Source organism: Ambystoma mexicanum, chromosome 2q, assembly GCF_040938575.1.
Source record: "Ambystoma mexicanum isolate Mex_15411 chromosome 2q, UKY_AmexF1_1, whole genome shotgun sequence".
Lineage (NCBI taxonomy): Eukaryota > Metazoa > Chordata > Amphibia > Caudata > Ambystomatidae > Ambystoma > Ambystoma mexicanum.
In genome coordinates this window covers 306,174,809-306,202,130 of record NC_090924.1, presented here as the reverse complement: position 1 = coordinate 306,202,130, position 27,322 = coordinate 306,174,809, and the positions used below count along the sequence as shown (strand labels likewise).

General features: G+C 43.5%; 1 protein-coding gene across 4 annotated transcripts in view; it reads right to left on the bottom strand.

Annotated features, from left to right (window-relative positions):
- Window positions 1-27,322, bottom strand: part of LOC138569359 (uncharacterized) — a 1,262,132-nt gene that overhangs the window by 1,145,242 nt on the left and 89,568 nt on the right. For all 4 annotated transcript variants that reach the window (XM_069647272.1, XM_069647275.1, XM_069647274.1 and 1 more), the window contains 7 exons: window positions 26,588-26,685; window positions 17,618-17,754; window positions 16,225-16,380; window positions 14,299-14,504; window positions 11,613-11,710; window positions 2,242-2,378; window positions 667-822 (listed from right to left, as the gene is read on the bottom strand). In XM_069647272.1, the coding sequence (XP_069503373.1) occupies window positions 667-822; window positions 2,242-2,378; window positions 11,613-11,710; window positions 14,299-14,504; window positions 16,225-16,380; window positions 17,618-17,754; window positions 26,588-26,685 (988 nt within the window). The remainder of the gene's footprint in view (window positions 1-666; window positions 823-2,241; window positions 2,379-11,612; window positions 11,711-14,298; window positions 14,505-16,224; window positions 16,381-17,617; window positions 17,755-26,587; window positions 26,686-27,322) is intronic.

Sequence of the window (27,322 nt, the reverse complement as noted above, 5' to 3'; positions counted from 1 at the left end):
TAATGCTCCCCTGCTATGGTGCATTTGTATGTAGCTAGGCTGTATTTACTCGGGCCTGAGGACTGGCCTTTGCCAGCAGGTGAGAGGGGAGAACACTATCCAGCCAAGAGCCCAACCTAGACCCTCTCAAATGTGGGGTGTATAGCAATGGAGTAGCATGCACCCCCAACCCGGACCCACAGAAATTCAGGGTATATGTGTAAGAAGGCAACCTGCTAGAGTGATATGTGAACAGTAGTAGGCTACACCAATGGTCGTTAGCCACGGCTTAGTAGTTATGTCCGAACTGCTGAGTTGGCGTCAGTGTTGAAAAAGTTGCCCCATGGCATTATAACCTCTGCAGATACTTTATTACCAGGGCCTTGAAAGTGATGACATGTGGCTAAGCCTCCCTTGCTTCAAGCAATGTCAATAATGCTGCAGCATGAAATAATTTGGAAACTCTTTACCCACCCAGGGGAATTTCTACTCCGTCTTAACCTCCTATAACTCAGTAATGGGAATGCCATAACACCTGCCATGTCTGGAGACTGCAATCTCCAAAGAACCCATAATAGTTCTGATTGTATGATTTAAATACGCACTGGAATGATCTTAACATACAGTGTGTGTTGTCCATAGGTTGTGTAAATAAAATATTCAAATACTTAACGTTGAATACTCTACCATATTAAACTGTGTGTAGAATCCTGCCAGCTCTGCCAGCGTCCTATTGTCAAGGTTGTTAAAGATGGCAGTGATGTTGGAGTCACTGCTGAGAGCACCAGAGAGCACCGTCATATCCGCCAATTGCAGAGAGGTGAGAAGGTCCAGAACATCCAGCTGTCAGGATTGATAAAAACAAATATTAACAAAGAACGTGTGTCTGTGTGTGTGTGTCTGTGCATGTGCGTGCGTGTGCGCACGCATGCGCACGCACGTGCACAGGCACGCAAATGACCCTATACAGCTATTCAATAATAGAGGCTATGGAAACCTGAGCCCTAATAGAAATCTTGCAGTTATGTAAATAAAGTCATCTCGACATCCTACATGAGACTCAGGGAATGTTTGTGAATCTGGGAACCATCACACATCAATAGGCATTACGTCTCAAGCTCAACGGTCCCCAAATGGAAATCTTTGTCTTGCCCTGCCTCACCTACTTAAAGAAACCTACTCACTATGCCTACACCACCTGATTTGCAAAATTAGTCACTAAAAAAATAATGGTCCACAACCTAGGTTTCACCTGGAATGCAGGCTTCTGCATTTATTGATAGGCCAACGCCATTGTCTAATGAGCATTTCTTTCAAATCAAACTCCTCATAGAAAACCAACCCTTCAATCAGTACCAAAAGAAGACCAACCAATGGTTGTAGAAGGACTTGCTAATTCCAGAAACAGTGTGTCTGACATGTTGGGACAGACAGTGTCATGCAATCCCGCCCCACAGCTGGAATAATCTCACAGGAAATGTAAGAATTGCCTCAACTGTCTGGGTTCCAGCGTAAACCTGGGAACCCATCAGTTCTAACAAGAAGCACAGGATCACCCACTGCTGGAATCCGCGTAAGCACCAAAGAACTATTAAGATTTGCAGCGAGGGATCTACACATAAAGAGCCATATGCAAACAAACATAAACCTTACATGTCCAGAGTAATGCAAACCTTCCCTCATTCCTTCCCAAGAAACAGTTAGGGTCTAAATGTACGATAACCCAAAAAAGGACATAACCTGATCCAAGAGAAAGGTAGGCCATTCTGACCCCCGATAATCACCAGGAAACCTTGCACTCTCTGCACTCATATGTAGCAGACCTGGCACCATTGCTCATGAATACAGCCTTGCAGTATATATTGATTGAATTATTGATTGTCTATGGACAGTTCATTATAGTGTGCAGGGGACTTGAGGGACCCAGGTTTGGCTCCTCGTACTTCCTACCATTGCTCAGTGACTCATGGTCATCGGTCAAAAGGGGTAGGGTTGCAAAGGTGTTTAGATTTTCTTCTGACTCATTTCTGATGCTTGTATTGAATGTATGCTCTATGGATTTGATGATGCTGCACAGCCACAAAGACTTGTTGCCCTGCTTGACAAATATAACACGTGTAAACTTTATACTATATTGCCTCCTTATTGATAATCATGCACCGAAAAAGTGAAACAATCAGGCATTAGTTCTCATGATGGTTTCAAAGGTGAGGATGATGTAGAAAAGCAACATACATATAGCATGATGGTTTTGTGACTTACCCCAGAGAACGTAGGGTTTAGCAGTTGGAGGTCAGCATACTTAGCACTGGCTCTGAAGCTTCTGAAGTTGGTGAGCAGCCAGTCTCTGTTCGCATTGGTGGCATTCATAGGAACACACACTGACCCTGCGGGTGAAGCTGTAACAACAGCATCCATTTTACAGTTATCCCAATTGAATGTGTTCAGGGTTATCAGACCAATAGGCGACCCACACAAAGGGTGTGGCAAAACACCCACTTTGTTATTTCAGTCCTCAGCATGTGTCGGAAAATACAATTAGATGAAATGCATCAATTTACAAAAATATATATATTGACATATGTTTCAGACAATCAGCATGCCAAGATTAGCGTTTAGATGCATTTTATATGGTTATGGGTGTTGGGCAAATTCTAGATGGGAGAGTCCATGGAGAATTTTAGTCTACAGTTGGCCATAGCATCTCCCGCTTGTTTTCTCCATTAGTCCCGTGATGAGGGAGCTCAGCAAATCTGGCTGCTTAGAGCACTGGTATTCTTCACAGGTCTAACGCATGTGTGCAGGCCACCCTGAGAGCAGCGTGCATCCTCACCAACGGTGTCTATGACTCTCACTCCCCATTCCCACATATCCCCCATTCAAAGTAGCGCCCTCGACATTCAAACCCGGGTGCAAAAGCATTTCGAAAATAATAAAATACAAAACATGCTTGCAGCTGTATCAGCTTCTCCATCACCGTGTCCTGTCGCTATTAGTCGGATTCCAGCGTTAATCGTGACTCTGTAATGAATTCCGTCAACCGACTACCTACATCCCGATTCGGTGATGGAAATCCCTCAGAGCCATCACATGGTTTGCTAGTGGCAATAAGAACGCTCAGGGTGGACCATCTCTGTTGGTAACAGAGCAGCTCAGACCTAGTCAGCCCTTGCTAAAGTGCCTCCCTGCACAAGCAGGGAAAAAGGACGGCCCTCCCTGCATATCATTACTACACAAATCACAATGTCTTTCTGATTCTTCTTGATTTAAGAGATTGACATATGAATCTGCAGGGTGTAGAAGTCATGGGTTTCGGCAGACTACCCCAACCCAGTCATTTCTCGTGACAGAATCATACTGTATCCATACTAAACATTTGCTGGATGATGAAATTCTTTCTGTTGACAGATATTCTATAAATCCTCAGCTTTCCAATGATATGATATTATGATATTTTATCTATAGTGCACCCATACAAAAGTGTTTCAAACTTGTGATGAACACTCATCGTCAGAATACCCAGAACCATACATACTCTGAGTAGTGGCTCTTCCCAGCAATGTCTGCAATCCCTCTTATGATATAAAACTAAATGATGACATTTTTCGAATGTAAATTTAAACAAAGAGATTTTCTCACTGCCTCTAAATTTGGTTAAATCTCAAATTCTAAAGCAATCTGGGCTTGAAAGTAGCAGAAATATGTAAATGCTTATCAAGATGATGGCTCATTATGAGGCACCATCTGCCAACGTTTACCTTGTTTTGAGGCATGGGGCTGCAACCTTTAGCTCTCCAGATGTTTTGGACTACATATATCAGCATAGTCAATGGGGAGATATCCTGGGAGTCACAGATGACAAAATCAGGTGAGCCGCAGACCCCTTCTTTAAGGGTACACAAGGCATCCTATTGTCCCATTCATGTATACCTGAGTCATGAGTACCCACGGTAGTAAACAAGGAACATTTAATTACAATGTAAACACAAGACACTAATCTTTCAAGTATGAACTAGGCTCTGCCCCATCCATGAGTAATCAGGCAACACGATAAAGAAAATTGTGAATCAGTTCTCACATAACACCCAAAACCAAAACACGCTGATCTGCTATCAGCCTAGAGACACAGTGGTTTATAGGAATCCTGCAGAAACTGTGCATAATACTCCAGTTACTTTTACTTTGCAACTTGTCCTTCCCTCAGACTATATAACCTTTCATGATCCACTTTCCAGATATGCTCACGTTTACGAGAGACACTGTCAATTATAAAATACTTTCTTAACATTTAAAATGCTTAATTTGTGAGGTCTGGCTTTTTCCCTACTGAAGAGCCATTCCCACTACGGATATGGTGTGTCTTGTATTTACTGCATGATTTATTTTATGTTAGGGTGAACTGCTCAGAAGTACAATAACAAACCTTCCAAAGGTTCCACTCTATAGGCGGAAAATACAAGCGTAAACACTTTTAAAGGAGTGGTACGTGGGCATACATAGGATTGTATTAGGTCAGTATTTGATATTTGGCTTCCTTTTGCGTACTGTGTCCCCTACAAGGTTGTTGACTTTCTTGTTTTTAGACTTTATGTTTCTCTCAGAGGAATTTCTGCTTAAGTCCCTCCGGCTGTTGCAACACCTTTTGGTGTGCTGCCCTTAGTTGGACATATGGTTAACAATGCGTGGGTGCTGTAAGGAAGGCTTGATATGTGTTCACAGTTCAGGTGATCACAGTTTGTGTTTATTGAACTTCAATCGGGTTGAAAAACTCCTATCTAATCCTTAATCTAAAGATGGGAGCAAGCTACAACCATCAAATAATGATAACGCAGTCCTACTGGTGTCTTGTCAAATTAAAATGACCTATACTAATAAACATATTGCCAATCCGTATTTCTAAATACAAATAGTGTGAGAAATAATGTTATGCAAAAGAAAAGTGCTCAAGAAATGATATGTCGGGATATTCAAGCCGTTGGCTTCCCTTCTGCACGTTTTCAGCACAGGAAAAGGTGGCACACTCAAGCTTAACAGAGTCTCTGGCTTCTCTAGCACGAGTATGCAGTTCAAAACTTCCACATCATGGCCTTCTGTGACAAGTCTCTCTGCCATTCAAAGTCTCTTTTTCAGAGGACCTGATGCAACACGACAAACATCAAAGTTAGTTTCTTCTCAGGATTTCATATGTAAAAATTCTCAGGTGATTTTCTGTTCACCCAGGATCCCCTTCCGCTGGCCTCAGACAAACTTTAACACAAAATCTTCTTAGGTGATATTCGCTTCAACCCGGGTCCGCCTACGCCGGGCTCAGACCCACTTTAACACAAAACCTTCATAGGCGATTTTCACTTCACCCCGGGTCCCCCTTCAACGACTCACACCAACTTTAAGATAAAACTTTCAATTGATCTCCCCTGCTGGGTTTGGACCAATATTATCTACTTTGCCACAAACTTTCTTTACTGTATCAACATCGAAGATTTTTTACTGTGTGTGAGATTTCGCATGGCACATTGCAGGACCACTTCGATATTCAATTCTTTACAACTCTTTGACTTTTCAGCTGGATACCTTACAGAGACCTTCGATTGAGCACACATGCGGTGCTAGACCACTCTGTCGTATCTTGGTTTCATAGTTCAATCACTCAAAAGCAGTTCAACTTTACTTGTGTTTTTATCACACGTATTTCACGCAATGTTCGTTCCAGCGCTTGCCATACAATGTTGCCTCTTGCAACCCTGGCTTCAACACATACCAGACTTTTCTCAGTCTCCCCACCTCACCGGCTGTGTTGGTTTCACTGATGCCGCTTTGTTCCTGGAACCAAGGACAGTACTACGGTGGCTGGTGATTCTCCCTGCCTTGAATATTGATGCAGGTGGGTCCCGGGTATATCCGAAAAACAATGAAGGATTCTTCAGCCTGTTTTCCTGGTCTTACGCTTTCCATTCTCGAGGGTTCAAGAAAGCATTGGTTACTTGTCGAAAAGGTGAAAAGAACTTCCCTCCTTGCGATGCCCTTCTGTTTTGCCATCTTTCATCTCTCGTTAAACTGCCATCTTGGACTTGCTGTTTCCTTGTGTGTTTTTTGCCTCACTCAGAGTGTGCTCTCATGCTACACCTTTTATCTGTGTGGGTAAGCTTAATGGAGGTCAGGTGTGTGTGATGGTCAGTAATTGCCTGACCTTGCCTGACCATTGTATTGGGACATGTCAGGTATACGGCTCAGGTATTAGTCTGTTTTAACTCATAGCGGGCTGTCTGTGAGAAAGTGTTTTTCTTGAAAAGGGGGGAAGAGTTTCTAAATGTCTTACTTGGTAGGATGGGGTAAAGGTTTTGTAGGGAAGGGGATACCACATCTCACCATCCAGTGGCCCACTCCCACTGACTGCAGAACCCTCACCCAGGTGATAGTCCCGCACTGGTCCACCCCCAGGACCTTGATCCAATGTGATGGTTTGCTTGAGTGTATGGTATTTCCCTGGGTAGCCTCTGTTGGCGGGATGGCAAATCTTTGAATGGTGCACAATTATTGGTTGGTGGGCATGGTTACCACTTCCCTTATTTTGTGACTAGCAATGGGGAACACCCTGCTGTTGGACAGATTCATTTTGGGGAAAAATAACCTCAAAGGCTAACAGAGAGATGAACTGCTGCTGAAGGTTCAGGCTTCGGTGTGGCCTGACCTTTATGGATGTTTTTGTCCTCTCCTGGCAGGAATAATCTCAACACAAGTGAATTTTTTGCTTCTCTCTGGCATTATGTGCAGAAATATCCATGCTTGCCCGTGCTGATGCCCCTCCTAAAAGCTTTCCTCAACTCATAACATTCACTGGACTGAGGTGGGTGCTCCTCGTCTGCATTGTTGGAGTGTGAGCGTCTTGCTGCTGCTCTGCCTCAATTCCGCTGCTTCGTGGGACGTCTTGGATTGCTATCACATCTGATTTCGCTCATGGGAGGTTCCTGCCACCACGGCTGATACTTTCTCCCCACCCGAGCTGCCTCTGACTTGATTGCATGGTCTGTTCTATGCTCCTTCCCTGCTGTGGTGTCCTCCTCTTCGTAGGACATCTGAAGAGTACCCTTCTCCGTTGCAATCCTATAGTCTCAGTTCCCTCTGGGATTCTACCCACACAGATCAGAGGCCCCTATCGATGAATAGTATGACCAAATCCCAACTCCAAAACTCATGTAGGCATCCAACCTTAACCAGCCATTCCCACCACAGCCATTGCCTTGCATCAAGGTACCTGGGTCCCCTGTCCATGATTCGGTTGCAGGTTCTGTCGTCCAGGGTTTTCCGGTCTCTATGCAGAGTGTCTCCAGTGCCTCTCTTGGTGCAACTGTTTCTCTTCAGTGGGCTGGAGACCCACTCTGCAGCCAGCCCCCTTGGTGCCCCCAGACTCCATATGGCTTCTGCCGTCTCTGCAAGTAAATGCTGTATTCGGCATATACTTACCTTTTCACTATCGTTGTGAAAGACTTATTACGTTTATCCCGTTAACCCTCTGGACAAACTTCTGGAACCTCTAAAACAGCCTAAAATTGACAATACCGTACCATTACCTGTAAACTAGCACTGAAAATGTTTTCCCTTGGGGTCCTGGAGTCGTGTGTGAAATCCAGCTATTTCTAAAGTGTGCCTGTGATTTGCTATGCATTTCAGAGTGATTAATCACTGCAGTTCACTCCCAATATTTGTTACAAGGTAGATCGTATTATGAGTGATTGTGGATGTCTGTTTCTACTTTTAGGAGATAATGGGGTTCATTGTAGACACTTTGCTACATAGACTGTCTTTTTAAGCTTTAATGATTGCCAAACCACTACCAGTTACTCCTAGTGAACCTCGCAAACTGGATAGAATTTAACTGTCTTATTCCACTGATTATGGAAGTGAGTTGAGTTTTGTATAGACCCTTTGCTATTCTTTTTATTGCTGAAATATTTATTGGAATTCTATTTAATGCATTTATTATATATTTTAGGTGTACTGTATATTGTGTTGTGTATTTCTTGATGTGCTTGTCTTGGACTAATTATACCTTGATACCAGCCATACCTCCTCCTATGAGTGACACCAGGCTGCTCTGTCACATTAGCAATAACAGCGCTTCGGAGGAACTTGGCATCCATGGTACCCACTACCGGGTTGGTCTTGTGTAAAACCCTCAACAGAGGGCTTTAGGAAACCTAAACACTTTGCATGGGCCAAGGTTTTTGTGTGCATTGTGCACCAAGGGTCTGAAAGACATAAAAGTGAGGTGAGAAGAACGCTAGCATGCTCTGTTAGAAATGAGCCTGGATTCTCCTTTTAACAGCGATCAGATCACTAATATGCAGATTGATCGATTGCGCATGAAAGGTGGTGGACCCGCTAGGGGAAACCAACGTTTGCGCTGGCGCTAAAATCCATTTTAGTGCTAATGCTGGAGCATTTGTATGGTGGAAAGGAAGGGAGGTGGTGGAAATGTAAGTTACGTTCAGCCCCTCCACTCCGTTCATCCAAATGATTGAGTATGAGCTGGAATGTGAATGAATGGTGTAAAAGCCTCACAAGGCTTTTACGTGATTAATTTACAGTACTTAATCCTAGAACATGGGCTCCTTAGTGTCTTAGGCTATTTTTTCAGAGGGAGGATTTGTAGGAGATAGAAAACCGAGGCTATAAGTCATTTGTTTTAAGAGAAATGTGTCTTGTAGAGATTAGTAAAAACTCAATTTTAAACTGAGATAATGTAAACCAACTTGTTTACATCCATGTCTCAATGCAACCATAACTTTCTGCTGCCATGAGTCATCCACTTCGAGGCTACCCTTCAAATGGAAGACCATCCAAGTATCATCAGGATATTTTTGGAACACCACGTCCTGGGCCAGGAGGTGATCATGAAGGGGCTTAATATATACAGTAAAATGCAGGGGTTCATTGACAGCAATCCCGTTGGTCCCCACAATACAACACAGCTGATTCAGGTGACTCAACACAAACCTTCATTACTCTTTTAGTATAAAAAAGACTCAATTCAGGCAGCTGGCACCATGGACATGCTCGCCATCACCCTTGTGCTGTGAGGCAGACAGAGGTTTTCAAGCCCGACAAATGCCAGAAAAGGTCCCAAAACATAAGGCGTCCAGTGCCTCCCACATCTCAGAGCTGACGTAAATGATCTTGTATGTCAATAGGAGCCATCTCTGTGGCTCTATTAAGACAGAACCACGATTCCCAATCTCCTGCAGCAGATGCTGCTTCTCAAACACTTGCAGGTGTGAAGTGGAGACTTTAACAAGGATTTTCAGTAGAAAGGGAAGATTTGTGATAGGTCTGTACTTGGTACAGGCGGAAGGTTCCAGTGGTGGCTAATAAAGCAAAGTGGGCTTCCAGAGTAATAGGGAAGCATTACCAAAATCTGCTATGATCCATAACGTCTGTGCATTTCTTCACAAATGCAGAGGGCAAGGTTCCCCTGAGCTATTAGATTTCACAGAATTGGGGCTTATGAATTCCAACATTATCCGGGGTACTGAAAACACATACAGCTTTAAAATCAAATGATTTGGACAACTGCAGAGGAGTACACATTGAGTGAGGCATATTCTTAGATAAGTCTGAGTTGGCAGAGGTGAGCCAGATGTATGGGGGTTGTGAATTCTTGATCAAGCATAAGTTGTTTGATCAGAAAAAAATCAGCCGGGTGCTTAATTCATCAGGCATCCGAAGCGTGTACATGCCATTACCTGGCTCAAGGCATTTCTAGTTTGACAATGTTTTTGAAAAGTTTCTTTTTGGAATTGTTTCCAAGGTGACCAATTGGGCATTGAAAGGTTTCTTAGCCTCAACAATTGCCAATCCTTTAAGTGCAATACTAAGGCATTGACATTGGGTGGTCTTGTGGTCCGTTCTCAAAACTCTTTCTGCATTTCCAAGGCTTATTCTCAGTGAATAAAATTCAGCTGCACACCAGCTGTTCCGCTTTGGGACTATTTTAACCACTGTGGTCTTGAGGGGCACCTTTATCCATTAGCTTAAGTAAGGAGGCATTATAATTTGAAACAAGCCAATTTGTTTACACAGAAGAATATCGACAAGGGCAAGTTTTGACCAGTCGGGATCATTTTGGGTCCGGTGAAGGTCCATTTATAACTGTAAGATATCATTGATTTTCCTGTTGCTCTGCAAGGCGGAGCACAGAGAAGCGAGGAATGAAAAGAAGGAAAGATGATCAGAACAGTTCATGGTCGAAACAGAGGCCTCAGTGGGCTGAACACCAGTCCAACAAGCAGCCTTTGGTCGCATCAGTGGTCATGAATTGGAAACCTAGGCTACTTGATGTGCCTTTGAGATCAAGTTTTGAATATTTCATTATTTTGAATGACAATTATGTTTTCATTAGGGGCACACAAACATCCAAAAAGTAAGGAAGAGTGTCTGGGCTGCATTGGGGTGAGGTGAGGGTCAATAGACTACTAATGCCTGTATACTTTACGTATAGATATACATGAATTGTATGTAATGGCACTGTGGTGCAGGGACAGCATCAACATTGCATGCATGCATAATGTAACATGAGAGCCACCTCACCCTCTCTGCCAGATCACCTGTTAGCACTAATCATGGAAAAGCCAAAAGTGGCACAGAAATGGAGGGACAGGATCATTTATTTTATAGCCAGGTCTCTGAGTCAGACGGCAAATCCAAGTTGTGTTCAGTAATAGAGTCTCAAATATTAACATAGTAGTTTATAGAACAGGCATTAATCTCGGTCCATTGCATATATTAAAAATGTGTCACTTCTGGGACTGCCTGCGTGGACGAGTCTGAGCAAGCATTGAAAAGAGAGGAAGCCCCCAACACAATGTTTCTTCTCATTATTCTCAGTGGCCATAGGGACATTTAGGGCCTCATTACGAGGCTTGCGCTGACAGAATGAAGGGGGCTGGTACGGGACCGGACCCCTCCATTCCATCAGGGCTGATTACAAGCTTCCCATCGCAGGACCCGGATCGGACGCCTGCTAAAACCAGGCGTCCTTTCCGGGTCCCATGAGGGGAAGAGGGAGGTAACAACAGGACACTTATAATGTGCCCGTTGTTAACTCCATCCCCATTCCCATTGACCCCTATGGGGGCTCAAATGGGAATGGGGAATGGTTCCTGCAACAAGGACTTACCAGGTCCTCCTATGTTGGAGTGACCCGGTAAATCCCCATTGCAGGAACCCAGAAAAGGAGCCTGGTTTGGAGGCACCTATGGAGCTAATAGCTTCATGGCTGCCTCCAAACTCGTAAGGAGGCCCTTAGAGTATTTTGTGGACCTGGGATGCAAAATATAATTCTAGGTAATAATAATACTTAATGTGGCCATCGAAGAGGATTGAAATGTAACAATTCATTTACAATTTGACTGCTGAATGTAATATAAGAAAAGCAATATCCAGGTAGATATTTCAAAGAATTTTGCACAATTTCCCCTAACTCACTTTCCTTCTTGAAAAACAAATGCTCCACAGTGCGGGACTTCATGGTCTACTAGATATATCTTATATTTGACCATGATCTCTGCTGAATTCTATCAGCTTTGACTGCACTTTAACTACAGTGAACAATGACCCCCGTGATTTGGTGCTCTTACCATTTTTAGACTGATTTAAGTTGCTCCATAGTGCACTATAGATCTCCTGCCTGCCAGCGATGCTCATTGCGGGGTAGGCTTTATCGACACCGGACACCCTGGCAAAGAGAAGGAGGCAATATTGAATTATAAACAATCCACATTGTAGACCCACGCTGCAAGAAATGCCAACCTGGAGTGCACTTTGTGATCTCTGATTTCCCAGCAGAGCAGTCGAGTAGTGGCACACGGTCCAGAATGCTCCTCTCCGGGCAAACTCAAAAGGGCCATGAGCAGCAGTAGAAGAGGCACATTCAAGAGGAAAAGAGGAGAGGAGGAAAATGTATTGTTCCCTAGTCACAGTCAAAACAATAAAACAATGGATGGCCTCCTTAATGTGTGTGGCTTCTCAGTGGAAGGACCGGTTCAAGATAATCAAGAGATGTCCCTTACCTATAGCGATAGTTGTGTGCTGCATGTAATTGTAAACTGTGCATAATAGTGCCCTCTTGTGTGTATGGACTGTGCTGTGAAGCAATAGATCTCTTTTGGGAAGAGTGTCATCATTTGCCCACCTTCACCTGTGCTATCTAACAACAACAATACCTCAATATTTCAAGCACTGGGTTTCTTTTTCTGTTATTAAACAGCCAGAAACTATGGACCTCATTACGACCCTGGTGCTCCCATAATGAAGGGTGCCGGTACGGGACCAGCACCCTTCATTACGGGAGCGCCTATTACGAGGTTCCCTTTGCGGGACCCGGAACAGACGTCTGGTAAAACCAGACGTCCTTTCCGGGTCCCGCGAGGAGAAGAGAGAGCTAATAACGGGCCATTTGTAATGTGCCCATTATTACCTCTCTCCCCATTCCCATTGAGCCCTATAGGGGCTCAATGGGAATGGGGATGGGTTCCTGCAAGGAGAAATTACCGGGTCCTCCTATGTCGGAATGACCCAGTAATTCCCATTTGAAGGAACCCGGGATTGGAGCCCGGTATGAAGGCAGCCATTGCGCTAATAGCACCATGGCTACCTCCATACTCGTAATGAGGCCCGATATGTGGGAAAATAAAATGGCCTGGGTGTGTCATACTTCCAAGATCATAAAACAAAAAATCTGTTGAACAAAAGATTCCTTATGCCTACCATTATCGTCATTATGACTATTTATTCATAATTTGTTTTACTTAACTATACTTGTTTTCCAAGATAGCTCACTCTGCATGTAGATTTTTTACATTTACATTATATTTCTGTCTTTTGTATATATTTCTTTTGCTTTGTTAAAAAACAGTGGGCCTCATTACGAGGCTGGCGGAAGCCGTGCCTGTCGTACAGGCACGGCTGCCGCTGGTATCCTTTTGTTTCCGGCACCCGCGAATGGGCAATCACCGGGTCATGCTGAGTTTGGCAGACCCGGTAATTGCCCATTTGCGGGTGCCGGTAATAAGGAACTCCCCATCCCCATTCGGCCCCACAGGGCTCAGTGGAAATGGGGAGGGTGGTTGCACCGGTACCGTTAATAATGGTACTGGTGCTACCATCTTGTTCTGCTCGCCGGTGCCGGTACGCAAGGTGGCTGCAAGGGCACCCGCGAGCAGAACTCCTAGTATGGTGGTACGGTAGCAATGGTGCCGGTAGCGATACCAGCACCGTTATTGTCTTACCGCCATCCTTGTAATGAGGCCCAGTGTCTTTTATCTCAATTGGCATTTCCAAGAAAGTGTTTCTACTATTTATCAAATCATTTCCAACAAATGGTGGTGTCATTAAGGGCCACATTCTCAAATGTTCTTGTTCGACCAAGTGATGAAGTGTGCATCTCATCACTTGCGCTTAGAAGGAGCAGACCAGTTCAAAGAGGCCATCTGAATGGGTGCATCTTAGATCCCACCTTTCAGATGACTATTTCCATGGCTTCGTGCATCTGCACAAAACAGGGCTGTTTCTGAGCATTTAAAAGCACATCCCAAATTCACAAATAGGAAGCGCTTTCAATTGCGTAGAAATTTGGGACGTGCAACCTGCGCCTGTTCTGAACAGACGCAGGTGAATGAGCAAATCATGACATGTCATTTTTCACCCTGTTATGCCATCACGTCCCCCTCTGTACCACCTGACTCATTAGACACCGCACTCCTCTCTCCTCCCCATCACCAACTACAACATTGTACCATTCTTCTGTGCCCCTCTGTATGCTACCCCCGTTTAATATCTGTTCTGTTGTTCCCTCTGAAAAGCACTCTGTTATGCATATGTATTGTTGCATTCCCCTGTAAAGGGCTCTGTTGCTTCTCAAAGATAGGTCCACGCTCAATAAATACCATAATAATCTTAATAATAAAAGCTGTTCATGTGTCAGAGCAGACATTTCATATCATCCCTTACGGAGAACAGGAATAAGCCCCGGGTTGAAGTTACTGAATGAACTGGGGTTATGACTGTGACTGAATGCCACTGGAAGGAGGGACTATTACAGGCCTTGTTAACAACCTTGAGAACGGCCACTAAAATAAGTCTGCTTTTTTACTTAATGTGCATCTGGGATCCTACCCCAATTGTGGGGTAAATTCCAAATGTGAAGTTTGAGCAAACAACAGAAGCACCACTGTGGGTAATTGATCATTACTTGCAATAAACAAAAATGAAACACACAGGTGGAGAGTACAAACTCTGGAAGGCAAACTCTGAGATAAGACTTACACAGCTTGAAGAGAGTCACACGAAACATTGGTCAGGATCTGTGTGAGCTGGGACCCAGTGATGCTGGGCAGGAGGATGGTCAGTTTATGCTGGAACCAATCTGCAAAGTCAGTCGTGTTCAGCTGACTCTTCTCACGGACCAGCCGCATGAGTGTCCGATTCAGCATGGCCCCAGAGGCTGTTATGTTCACCAAAGAAAGGTTCCACTGCAGGAAGAAAGAGCTGGTTAGCAGTGAAGGAAGGCTCCCTAAATCATGACGAATAGCATACTCAGACCAAAAGGTCCTGCAATACTACATCATATAGTAGATTGTGTGGTGCCATGTTGTGCTGTGTGATTGTATGGCACAGAGGCTCTGTATACATGGTTGAGTCCATTACAAAATGTACACACTTTACAGGGTATACAAATTCCTGAAATCTGATCAGAGCTGTGATCTGTCCGGTCCTCTCAATTGAAGAGGAGATTCCTCCAGGGCAGGTCTCTTAGCTGTATTAGAACAAGGATCATAGAGGAGATGATCGATATTCTTTCTAAGACTGTCACAAATCTATTCTCCCATATAGAAAGTGCTCTGTCTTACCAGGGGCATTCACTGTGTATGTGGGGTCCTTACACTCATTTGTGAGGTTCAGTAAAGTCAGTGGGCAGAACGAGGAGGGCCCATAATATCCTCTGGTGGGAGGGGCTCTTTAGAGGATAATTATTATTTATTGTTGAGAGGTGTGCATTGCCCTCATATTCTTAGTTTCTATTGACATTCTTGTATCCAAAGTTTCAATTTCCTGCACCTGGGGATAGGGCTCACTCCTTATATGTGTACCATACTATGCATCTTCAGATTTCTCTATTTAATGTATGTTCATACAGGGGCATGCAATGGCCCCTGTGTACTACACCGAAAGCTTCCAGTGTTAAATTTAAACACAAAAGTTGCTGTATTATGTCAATTCATATAACATTATTTATTAAACAAATTCCAAAACAATTTAATTTCTGTGATTAACAAACTGACTATAGGAGCATTATTTAAACAGAATGTGAAAAAAGAACAATTACTTGTCAGAGGGTGCACAGATGACATAACCGATACATCGAAAATGGGTTGCAATTATTAGTAACGAGTGTGGGACTATTAATGCTCACCTGCTATGGTGCATTTGTATGTAGCTAGGCTGTATTTACTCTGGCCTATGGACTGGCTTTTACCACTAGGTCAGAGGGGAGGACACTATCCAGCCAAGACCCCACCCTAGACCCTCTCAAATGTGGGTTGTATAGCAATGGAGTAGCATCCACCCTCCACCCAGACCCACTGAAATGAGGGTACATGTGTATGAAGGCAACCTGCTAGAGAGATTTGTAAACAGGAGTTTGCTACCCCAATGTTCGTTAGCCACGGCTTAGTAGTTATGTCCAAACTGCTGAGTTGTCATAGGTGTTGGAAAGGTATTACCATTGTATTATAACCTCTGCAGTTACATTTTTACATGTGCCTTGAATGTGATGACATTTGGCTAAGCTTTAAGTTATCTTAATAATGCTGCAGCATGAAATCATTTGGAAACTCTTTACCCACCCCGGGGAATTTCTATTCCTTCTTAACCTTCAATAACTCAGTAATGGGAAAGCCATAACGCCTGCCATGTCTGGAGACTGCAATCTCTGTTCAACACCATGCATCATAGGGTAGGCCCAGAGAGAGCACTGGAAGGTGGAATGATTTGAGCTGCTCCTGCATCAATAATAAATACTGTGGTAATGATAGTAAATTACAAGACCAGCAGATGCTTAAGCTCAAAAGAACCCCTAATAATTCTGAGTTTATGTTTTAAATAGGCACTGGAGTGATCTTAACATACATTGTGTGTTGTCCATAGGTTGTGTAAATTGAATAATCAAATACTTAGCGTTGAATACTCTACCATATTAAATTGTGTGTAGAATCCTGCCAGGTCTGCCAGCGTCCTATTGTCAAGGTTGTTAAAGATGGCGGTGATGTTGGAGTCACTGCTGAAAGCACCAGAGAGCACCGTCATATCAGCCAATTGTAGAGAGGTGAGAAGGTCCAGAACATCCAACTGTCAGGATTGATAAAAACAAATATTAACAAAGAATGTGTGTGTGGTTGGGGTTGGGGGGTGGTCGCGTGCACAGGCAGGCAAATTCCCCTATACAGCTATTCAATAATATAAACTATAGCAACCCGCACCCATAACATAAACCGTGCAAATATGCAAATAAAGTCATCTGGACTTCCTACATGAGACTCAGGGATGGTTTGTGAATCTGGGAACCATCAAACCTCAATAGGTATTACGCCTCAAGCTCAACGGTCCCCAAATGGAAATCTTTGTCTTCGCCTGCCTCACCTAATTAAAGAAACCTCCTCACTATGCCTACACCACCTGATTTGTAAAATTAGTCATTATAAAAACAAAGGTCCACAACGTATGTTTCACCTGGAATGCAGGCTTCTGCATCTATTCAAAGATCAGCGCCATGGTCTAATGAGCATTTCTTTCAATCAATAACAAAGGAAGACCAATCAATGGATGTAGGAGGACTTGCTAATTCCAGAAACAGGGTGTATGACATGTTGGGGCAGACAGTGTCATCCAATCTCGCCCTACAGCTGGAATAACCTCACAGGAAATGAAGGAATTGCCTCAACTGTCTGTGTTGCAGCGTAAAACTGGGAACCCATCAGTTCTAACAAGAAGCACAGGATCACCCACTGCTGGAATCCGCCTAAGTACCAAGAAACTATTAAGGTTTGCAGCAAGGGATCTACACATAAACAAACATATGCCAACAAACATAAACCTTACATGTGCACAGTAATGCTGACCTTCCCTCATTCCTTCCCAAAAAAAGGTTATGGTCTAAATGTGCCACAACCCTAAAAAGGACATAACCTGAGCCAAGAAAAAGGTGGGCCACTCTGACCCCCGATAATCACCAGGAAACCTTGCACTCTCTGCACTCATATTTAGCAGACCTGGCACCATTGCTCAGTGAATCATGGTAATCGGCTAAAATGGGTACAGTTATGTTTTTTGGTTTTCTTCTGACTCATATCTAATGCTTGTATTGAATGTATGTAATATGGATTTGGTGATTCTGCACAGCCACGAAAGACCTGATGTCCTACTTGAGAAATGTAACAAGAGTAGACTTTATACTATATTGCCTCCCTTACTGATGATCATGCACCGAAAAAGTGAAGCAATCAGGCTTTAGTTCTCCTGATGGTTTCAAAGGTGAGTATGATGAAGAAGAGCAGCATACATATAGCATGATGGTTTTGTGACTTACCCCAGAGAACGTAGGGTTTAGCAGTTGGAGGTCAGCATACTTAGCACTGGCTCTGAAGCTTCTGAAGTTGGTGAGCAGCCAGTCTCTGTTCGCATTGGTGGCATTCATAGGAACACACACTGACCCTGCGGGTGAAGCTGTAACAACAGCATCCATTTTACAGTTATTCCAATTGAATGTGTTCAGGGTTATCAGACCAATAGGCTACCCACACAAAGGGTGTGGCAAAACACCCACTTTGTTATTTCAGTCCTCAGCGTGTGTCGGAAAATAACATTGGAAGAAATGCATCCATTTACAAAAAAAATAGATATTGAAATAAGTTTCAGACAATCAGCATGCCAAGATAAACGTTCAAGGTGCATCTTATATGGTTATGGATGGTGGGCAAATTCTAGATAGGAGAGTCCATGCAGAATTTTAGTCTGCAGTTGGCCATAGCATCTCCCGCTTGTTTTCTCCATTAGTCCTGTGATGAGGGAGCTCAGCAAATCTGGCTGCTTAGAGCACTGGTATTATTCACAGGTCTAACGCATGTGTGCAGGCCACCCTGAGAGCAGCGTGCATCCTCACCAACGGTGTCTATGACTTTCACTCCCCATTCCCACATATGCCCCATTCAAAGTAGCGTCCTCGACATTCAAACGCGGGTGCGAAAGCATTTCGAAAATAAAAATAATAATAATAATGTATCAGCTTCTCAATCGCAGTGTCCTGTCGCTATTAATCGGATTCCAGAGTTAATCGTGACTCTGTAATGAATTCCGTCAACCAACTACCTACATCCCGATTCGGTGATGGAAATCCCTCAGAGCCATCACATGGTTTGCTAGTGGCAATAAGAACGCTCAGGGTGGACCATCTCTGTTGGTAACAGAGCAGCTCAGACCTAGTCAGCCCTTGCTAAAGTGCCTCCCTGCACAGGCAGGGAAAAAGGACGGCCCTCCCTGCATATCATTACTACACAAATCACAATGTCTTTCTGATTCTTCTTGATTTAAGAGATTGACATATGAATCTGCAGGGTGTAGTAATCATTGGTTTTGGCAGACAATCCCAATCCAATCATTTCTTGTGACAGAATCCGACTCTATCCATACTAAACAATTGCTTGAGGGTGAAATTCTTTCTGTTGACAGATCTTCAAAAATCATCAGCTTTCCAATGAATACTCATCGCCAGAATACCCAGAACCATACATACGCTTGGTGGCTCTTCCCAACAATGTCTGCAATCCCTCTTATGATATCAAGCTAAATGATGACATTTTCCACATGTACATTTAAAACAAAGAGATTTTCCTGCTGCCCATAAATGTGATTACATCTTGAATACTAAAGCAATCTGGGCTTGAAAGTAGCTAAATATGTAAATTCTTATCAAGATGATGGCTCATTATGAGGCACCAGCACCCAACGTTTACCTTGTTTTGATGCATGGGTCTGCAACCTTTAACTCTCCAGATGTTTTGGACTGAATATACCAGCAAAGTCATTGGGGAGGTATCCTGGGAGTCCTAGTCCAAAAAATCTTGTGAGCCACAGGCCCCTGCTTTAAGGGTACTCAAGACATCCTATTGTCCCATTCATGTATAACTGAGTCACCAGTACCCGCAGTTGTACACAAGGAACATTTAATTACAAGGTAAACGCAAGACGATCTTTGGAGTATGAAGTAGGCCCTGCCCCACCCATGAGTAATCAAGCAACACCGTAAATAAACTTGTGAATCAGTTCTCACATAACACCCAAGACCAAAACATGCTGATCTGCTATCAGCCTAGAGACACAGTGGTTTATATAAATCCTGCAGAAACTGTGCTTAATGCTCCAGTTACATTTACTTTGCAACTCGTTCTTCCATCAGACTATATAACATTTCACGATCCACTTTCCAGAAATGCACACGTTTATGAGAGACACTGTCAATTATAAAATATTTTCTTAACATTTAAAATGCGTATTTTGTGAGGTCTGGCTTTTTCCCTACTGAAGAGCCATTCCACCTACGGATATGGTGTGTCTTGTATTTACTGCAGGATTTCTTTTATGTTAGGATGAACTGTGCAGAAGTAAAATAACAAACCCTCCAAGGGTTCCAATCTATAGGCTGAAAATACAAGTGTAAACACCTTTAAAGGAGTGGTACTTGGGCATACATAGGATTGTATTAGGTCAATATTTGATATTTGGCTTCCTTTTGCATACTGTGTCCCCTATAAGGTTGCTGACTTTCTTGGAGTTTAGACTTTATGTTTCTCTCAGAGGAATTTCTGCTTAAGTCCCTCTGGCTGTTGCAACACCTTTTGGTCTTCGTTGGCCATATGGTTAACAATGCGTGGGTGCTGTAAGGAAGGCATGGTATGTGTTCACTGTTCAGGTGATCACAGTTCAAGGGTGTTTATTGTTCGTCAACCGGGTTTGAAAAACGCCTATCTAATCCTTAATCTAAAGCTACAACCATCAAATAATAATAACGCAGTCCTAGCGGTCTCTTGTCAAAATAAAAGGACCTATACTAATAAACCTATTGCCAATCCATACTTCTAAATACAGATAGTGTGGGAAACAATGTTATGCAAAAGAAAAGTGTTCAAGAAATGAAATGTCAGGATCATCAAGCCGTTGGCTTCACTTCCGTACGTTTTCAGCACGGGACAAGGTGACACACTCAAGCTTAACACAGTCTCTGGCTTCTCTAGCACGAGGGCGTAGTTGAAAACTTTCACATCATGGCCTTCTGTGCCAAGTTTCTCTGCCATTCAAAGTATCTTTTTCAGAGGGCCTGATGCAACACAACAAATATCAAAGTTACTTTCTTCGTGGGATTTCATATGTAAAAATTCTCAGGTGATTTTCTGTTCACCCAGGATCCCCCTCCGCCAGTCTCAGACCCACTTTAACACAAAACCTTCTTAGCTGATATTTTCTTCAACCCCGGTCCCCCTCTGCCGGGCTCAGACCTACTTTTGCACAAAACCTTCATAGGTGATTTTCGTTTCAACCCAGGTCACCCTTTGCCGGCTCAGACCAACTTTAACATAAAACTTTCAATTGATCTCCCTCTGCCGGCTTGGACCAATTTTATCTAGTTTGCCACAAACTTTCTTTACTGTATCAACATCGAAGATTTTCGACTGTATGTGAGATTGCACTTGACCCGTTGCTGGGCCACCACAATATTACATTTTTACAACTCTTTCACTTTTCAGCTGGATACCTTACAGAGATCTTCGATTGAGCACACATGCGGTGCTAGACAACTCTTTCAAAGGCATCGTATCTTGGTTTCAAAGTTCAATCACTCATTAGCAGTTGAACTTTACTTGCGTCTTTTATCACACGTATTTCACACAATGTTCATTGCAGCGCTTGCCATACAATGTTGCCTCTTGCATCTTTGGCTTCAACACAGACTAGTCTTTTCTCGGTCTCCCCAACTCACGGGCTGTGTTGGTTTCACTGATGCCGCTTTGCTCCTAGAACCAAGGACAGTACTACAGCGGCTGGTGATTCTCTCTGCCTTGATTATTGATGCAGGAGGGTCCCAGGTATCTCCGACACACAATGCAGGATTCTTCAGCCTGTTTTCCTGGTCTTACGCTTTCCATTCTCAAAGGTTCATGAAAGCATCGGTTCCTTGTCGAAAAGGTGAAAAGAACTTCCCTCCTTGCGATCCCCTTCTGTTTTGCCATCTTTCGTCTCTCGTTAAACTGCCACCTTGGAAAAGTATTTTCCTTGTGTGTTTTGCCTCACTCAGAGTGTGCTCTCGTGCTACGCCTTTTATCCGTGTGGGTAAGCTTAATGGAGGTCAGGTGTGTGTGATGGTCAGTAATTGCCTGACCTTGCCTGACCATTGTATTGGGACATGTCAGGTATACGGCTCAGGTATTAGTCCGTTTTAACTCATAGCGGGCTGTCTGTGAGAAAGTGTTTGTCTTGTAAGGGGGTGTAGAGTTCCTAAATTTCTTACTTGGTAGGATGGGGTAAAGGTGTTATTGGGAAGGGGATACCGCATCTCACCATCCAGTGTCCCACTCCCACTGCCTGCAGACCCCTCACCAAGGGGATCCTCCCGCACTGGTCCACCCCAGGACCTGGATCCAAAGGTGATGGTTTGCTTGAGTGTATGGTATTTCGCTGGGTAGCCTCGATTGGTGGGATGGCAAATCTTTGAATGGTGCACAATTGTTGGTTGGTGGGCATGGTTACCACTTCCCTTGTTTTGTGACTATAAATAGGGGCACACCCTGCTGTTGGACAGATTCATTTTGGGGAAAAATAACCTCAAAGGCTGCTAGAGAGATGAACTGCTGCTGAGGGTTCTGACTTTGGTGTGCCCTGACTTTTATGGATGTTTTCGTCCTCTCCTTGCAGGAATAATCTCAACACAACTGATTTTTTTAGCTTCTCTCTGGCATTGTGAGCTGGAATATACATGCTTGCCTGTGCTGATCCCCCTCCTAAAAGCTTCAACTCATAACATTCACTGGACTGAGGTGGGAGCTCCTTGTCTGCATTGTTGGATTGTGAGGGTCTTGCTGCTGCTCTACCTCATCTTCGCTGCTTTGTGGGACGTCGTGGATTGCTACCACATCTGCTTTCCCTCATGGGAGGTTCCTGCCACCTCGGCTGATACTTTCTCCTCACTTGAGCTGCCTCTGACCTGATTGCATGGTCTGTTCTATGCTCCTTCGTTGCTGCGGTGCCCTCCTCTTCGTGGGACATCTGAAGAGTACCCTTCTTCATTACAATCCTATAGTCTCAGTTCCCTCTTTACCTGGGATTCTACTCACACAGACCAGAGGCCCCTATCGATGAATAGTATGACCAAATCCCAACTCCAAAACTCATGTAGGCATCCAACCTTAACCAACCATTCCCACCACAGCCATTGCCTTGCATCAAGGTCCCTGGGTCCCCTGTCCATGATTCGGTTGGTGGTTCTGTCCTCCAGGGTCTTCTGGCTCTGGGTGCAGAGTGTCTCCAGTGTCTCTTTTGGTGCAACTGTTTCTCTTCAGTGGGCTGGATACCCACTCTGCAGCTAGCCCCCTATATGGTCTGATAGCGGAACCTGGGTTCTGAACTCCTCCCCTTGGCGCCCCCAAACTCCATATGGCCTCTGCCGTCTCTGCACATAAATGCTGTAGTCGGCATATATTTACCTTTTCACTATCGTTGTGAACGACCTATTACGTTTGTGCCGTTAAGCCCTCTGAACAAACTTCTGGAACCTCTAAAACAGCCTAAAATTGACAATACCGTACCCTTACCTGTAAACTAGCACTGAAAATGTTTTCCCTTGGGGTCCTGGAGTCGTTTGTGAAATCCAGCTATTTCTAAAGTGTGCCTGTGATTTGCTATGCATTTTAGAGTGATTAATCACTGCAGTTCACTCCCAATATTTGTTACAAGGTAGATCGTATTATGATTGATTGTGGATGTCTGTTTCTACTTTTAGGAGATAATGGGGTTCTTTGTAGACCCTTTTCTGCATAGACTGTCTTTTTAAGCTTTAATCGTTGCCAAACCACTACCAGTTACTCCTAGTGAACCTCGCAAACTGGATAGAATTTAATATAACTGTCTTTTTCCGCTGATTATGGAAATGAGTTGAGTTTTGAATAGACCCTTTATTATATTTCTACATAGATTTTTAGATTGCTAAAATATTTATTGGAACCCTATTTAATGCATTTATTATATATATTTTAGGTATACTGTATATTATGTTGTATATTTCATGATGTGCTTGTCTTGGACTAATTGTACCTTGAATCCAGCCATATCTCCTCCTAAGTGTGATGCCAGGCTGCTCTGTCACATTAGCAATAACAGAGCTTCGGAGGAACTTGGCATCCATGGTACCCACTACGTTGGGTTGGTCTTGTGTAAAACCCTAAACAGAGGGCTTGGGAAACCTAAACACTTTGCATGGACCAAGATTTTTGTGTGCATTGTGCACCAAAGGTCCGAAAGACATAAAAGTGAGGTGAGAAGAACGCCAGCGTGCTCTGGTAGAAATGAGCCTGGATTCACCTTTTAACAGCAGTCAGATCACTAATATGCAGATTGATTGATTGTGCATGAAAGGTGGTGGACCCGCTATGGGTCTCCAACGTTTGCGACGGCATGAAAATCCATGTTTGCGCTAATGCTGGAGCATTTGTATGGTGGAAAGGAAGGGAGGCGGTGGAAACATAAGTTGCATTCCGCCCCTCCTCTCTGCCATCCAAATGATTGAATATGAGCTGTAACGTGAATGAATGGTGTAAAAGCCTCACAAGGCTTCTACGTGATTCATGTACGTTACTTGCTCGTAGAACATGGGCTCCTCATTGTCTTCGGCTATTTTTTCAGAGGGAGGATTTGTCTGGAGATAGAAAACAGAGGTCATAAGTCATTTCTTTAAAGAGAAACATGTCTAATAGAGATTAGTAAAAACTAAATTTTAAACTGAGGTAAAGTAAACCAACTTATTTACATCCATGTCTCAATGCAACTGTAACTTTCTGCTGCCATGAGTCATCGACTTCGAGGCTACCCTTCAAATGGAAGACCATTCAAGTATCATCAGGATATTTTAGGAACACCAACTTCTGGGCCAGGAGGTGATCATGAAGGGGCTTAATATATACAGTAAAAAGCAGGGGTTCATTGACAGCAATCCTGTTGTCCCCACAATCCATCACAGCTGATTCAGGTGACTCAACATAAACATCCTTACTCTTCTATTAAGCCATTACTATGGACATCCTCTCCACATCCCTCATGCTGTGAGGCAGACAGAGGTTGTCAAGTATGTCAAATGCCACAAAAGGTCCCAAAACATAAGGCGTCCAGTGCCTCCCACATCTCAGAGCCAACGTAAATGATATTTTATGTCAATAGGAGACAACTCTGTGGCTCTCTTAAGACAGAACCACGATTCCCAATCTCCTGCAGGAGATGCTGCTTCCCAAACACTTGCAGGTGTGAAGTGGTGCCTTTAACAAGGATTTTCAGGAGAAAGGGAAGATTTGTGATAGGTCCAAAGGAGGAAGGGTCCAGTGGTGGCTTATAAAGCAAAGTGGGATTCCAGAGTCTAATAGGGAAGCAATACCAAAATCTGCTATGAATGGATCCATAACTTCTGTGCATTTCTTCACCAATGCGGAGGGCAAGGTTCCCCTGAGCTATAAGATTTCACAGAATTGGGGCTTTTGAATTCCAACATTATCCGGTGTACTGAACACACATACAGCTTTAAAATCAAATGATGTGGACAACTGCAGAGGAGTACACATTGAGTGAGGCTTATTCTTAGATCAGTCTGAATTGGCATAAGGGAGCCAGATGTATGGGGGTTGTGAATTCTTGGTCAGACTTAAGTTATTTGATCAGAAAGAAATCAGCTGCAGCTTAATTTACCAGGTGTCCGAAGCTTGTGCATGCCATTGCACTCCAGAAGGGTTTCTTACTTTGACAAGGATTTTGAAACATTCCATTTTGGAATTCTTTCAACAATTTCCAATACTTTAAGTGCAATATTAAGGCACTGCCATTGGGTGGACATGTGGTCCTTTCTCAAAACACTTTCTGCATTTCCAAGGCTTATTCTCAGTGAATAAAATTCAGCTGCACACCAGCTGTTCCGCTTTGGGCCTATTTTAACCACTGTGGTCTTGAGGGGCACCTTTATCCATTAGCTTAAGTAAGGCGGCGTTATAATTTGAAACAAGCCTATTTGTTTACACAGAAGAATATCCATAAAGGCAAGTTTTGACCAGTCAGGATCATTTTGGGTCCGGTGAAGGTCCATTTATAACGGTAAGATATCATTGATTTTCTCGTTGCTCTGCAAGGAGGAGCACAGTGAAGCGAGGATTGAAAAAGAAGGAAAAATTATCAGAACCGTTCATGGTCAAAACAGAGGTCTCAATGGGCTTAGCATCAGTCCAACAAGCAGCCTTTGATACGGGTCGCATCAGTGGTCATGAATTGAAAACCTAGGCTACTTGATGTGCCTTTGAGATCAAGTTTTGAATTGGTCATTATTTTGAATGACAATTATGTTTTCATTACGGGCACACAAACATCTAAAAAGTAAGGAAGAGTGTCTGGGCTGCATTGGGGTGAGGTGAGGGTCAATAGACTACTAATGCCTTTATACTTCATGTATAGATATACATGAATTGTATGTAATGGCACTGTGGTGCAGGGACAGCATCAACATTGCATGCATAATGTAACATGAGAGCCACCTCACCCTCTCTGCCAGATCACCTGTTAGCACTAATCATGGAAAAGCCAAAAGTGGCACAGAAATGGAGGGACAGGATCATTTATTTTATAGCCAGGTCTCTGAGTCAGACGGCAAATCCAAGTTGTGTTCAGTAATAGAGTCTCAAATATTAACATAGTAGTTTATAGAACAGGCATTAATCTCGGTCCATTGCATATATTGAAAATGTGTCACCTCCGAGTCAGAGCAAACATGGAAAAGACAGTAAGCCCCCAACACAATGTTTCTTCTCAGGGATCCCGGTTGGTAAAGGTGTCATTTGTCGACTGGTCCCAGGAGCAGAGGGGGAAAAATACAAATAAAATAACATCGGCCAATGTTTGCTCATTCTTCTCAGTGGCCATAGGGACATTTAGAATATTTTGCGGACCCTGGATACAAGATATAATTCTAGGTAATAATAATACTTAATGCGGCCAGCGAAGAGGATTGAAATGTAACAATTCATTCACAATGTGACTGCTGAATGTAATATAAGAAAAGCAATATCCAGGTAGATATTTCAAAGAATTTTGCACAATTTCCCCTAACTCACTTTCCTTCTTGAAAAACAAATGCTCCACGGTGCGGGACTTCATGGTCTACTAGATATATCTTATATTTGACCATGATCTCTGCTGAATTCTATCAGCTTTGACTGCACTTTAACTACAGTGAACAATGACCCCCGTGATTTGGTGCTCTTACCATTTTTAGACTGATTTAAGTTGCTCCATAGTGCACTATAGATCTCCTGCCTGCCAGCGATGCTCATTGCGGGGTAGGATTTATCGACACCGGACACCCTGGCAAAGAGAAGGAAGCAATATTGAATTATAAACAATCCACATTGTAGACCCACGCTGCAAGAAATGCCAACCTGGAGTGCACTTTGTGATCTCTGATCTCCCAGCAGAACAGTAGAGTAGTGGCACACGGTCCAGAATGCTCCTCTCCGGGCAAACTCAAAAGGGCCATGAGCAGCAGTAGAAGAGGCACATTCAAGAGGGACAGAGGAGAGGAGGAAAATGTATTGTTCCCTAGTCACAGTCAAAACAATAAAACAATGGATGGCCTCCTCAATGTGCGTGGCTTCTCAGTGGAAGGACCGGTTCAAGATAATCAAGAGATGTCCCTTACCTGTAGCAATAGTGGTGTGCTGCATGTAATTGTAAACTGTGCATAATAGTGCCCTGTTGTGTGTATGGACTGTGCTGTGAAGCAATAGAGTACTCTTCTGGGAAGAGTCTCATCATTTACACACCTTTGCCTGTGCTATCTAACAACAACAATACCTCAATATTTCAAGCAGTGGGTTTCATTGTCTGTTAATAAACAGCCAGAGACTATATGTGGGAAAATATAATGGCCTGGGTGCCTCACACTTCCAAGATCATAAAACAAACACTCTGTTGAACAAAAGATTCCTTATGCCTACCATTA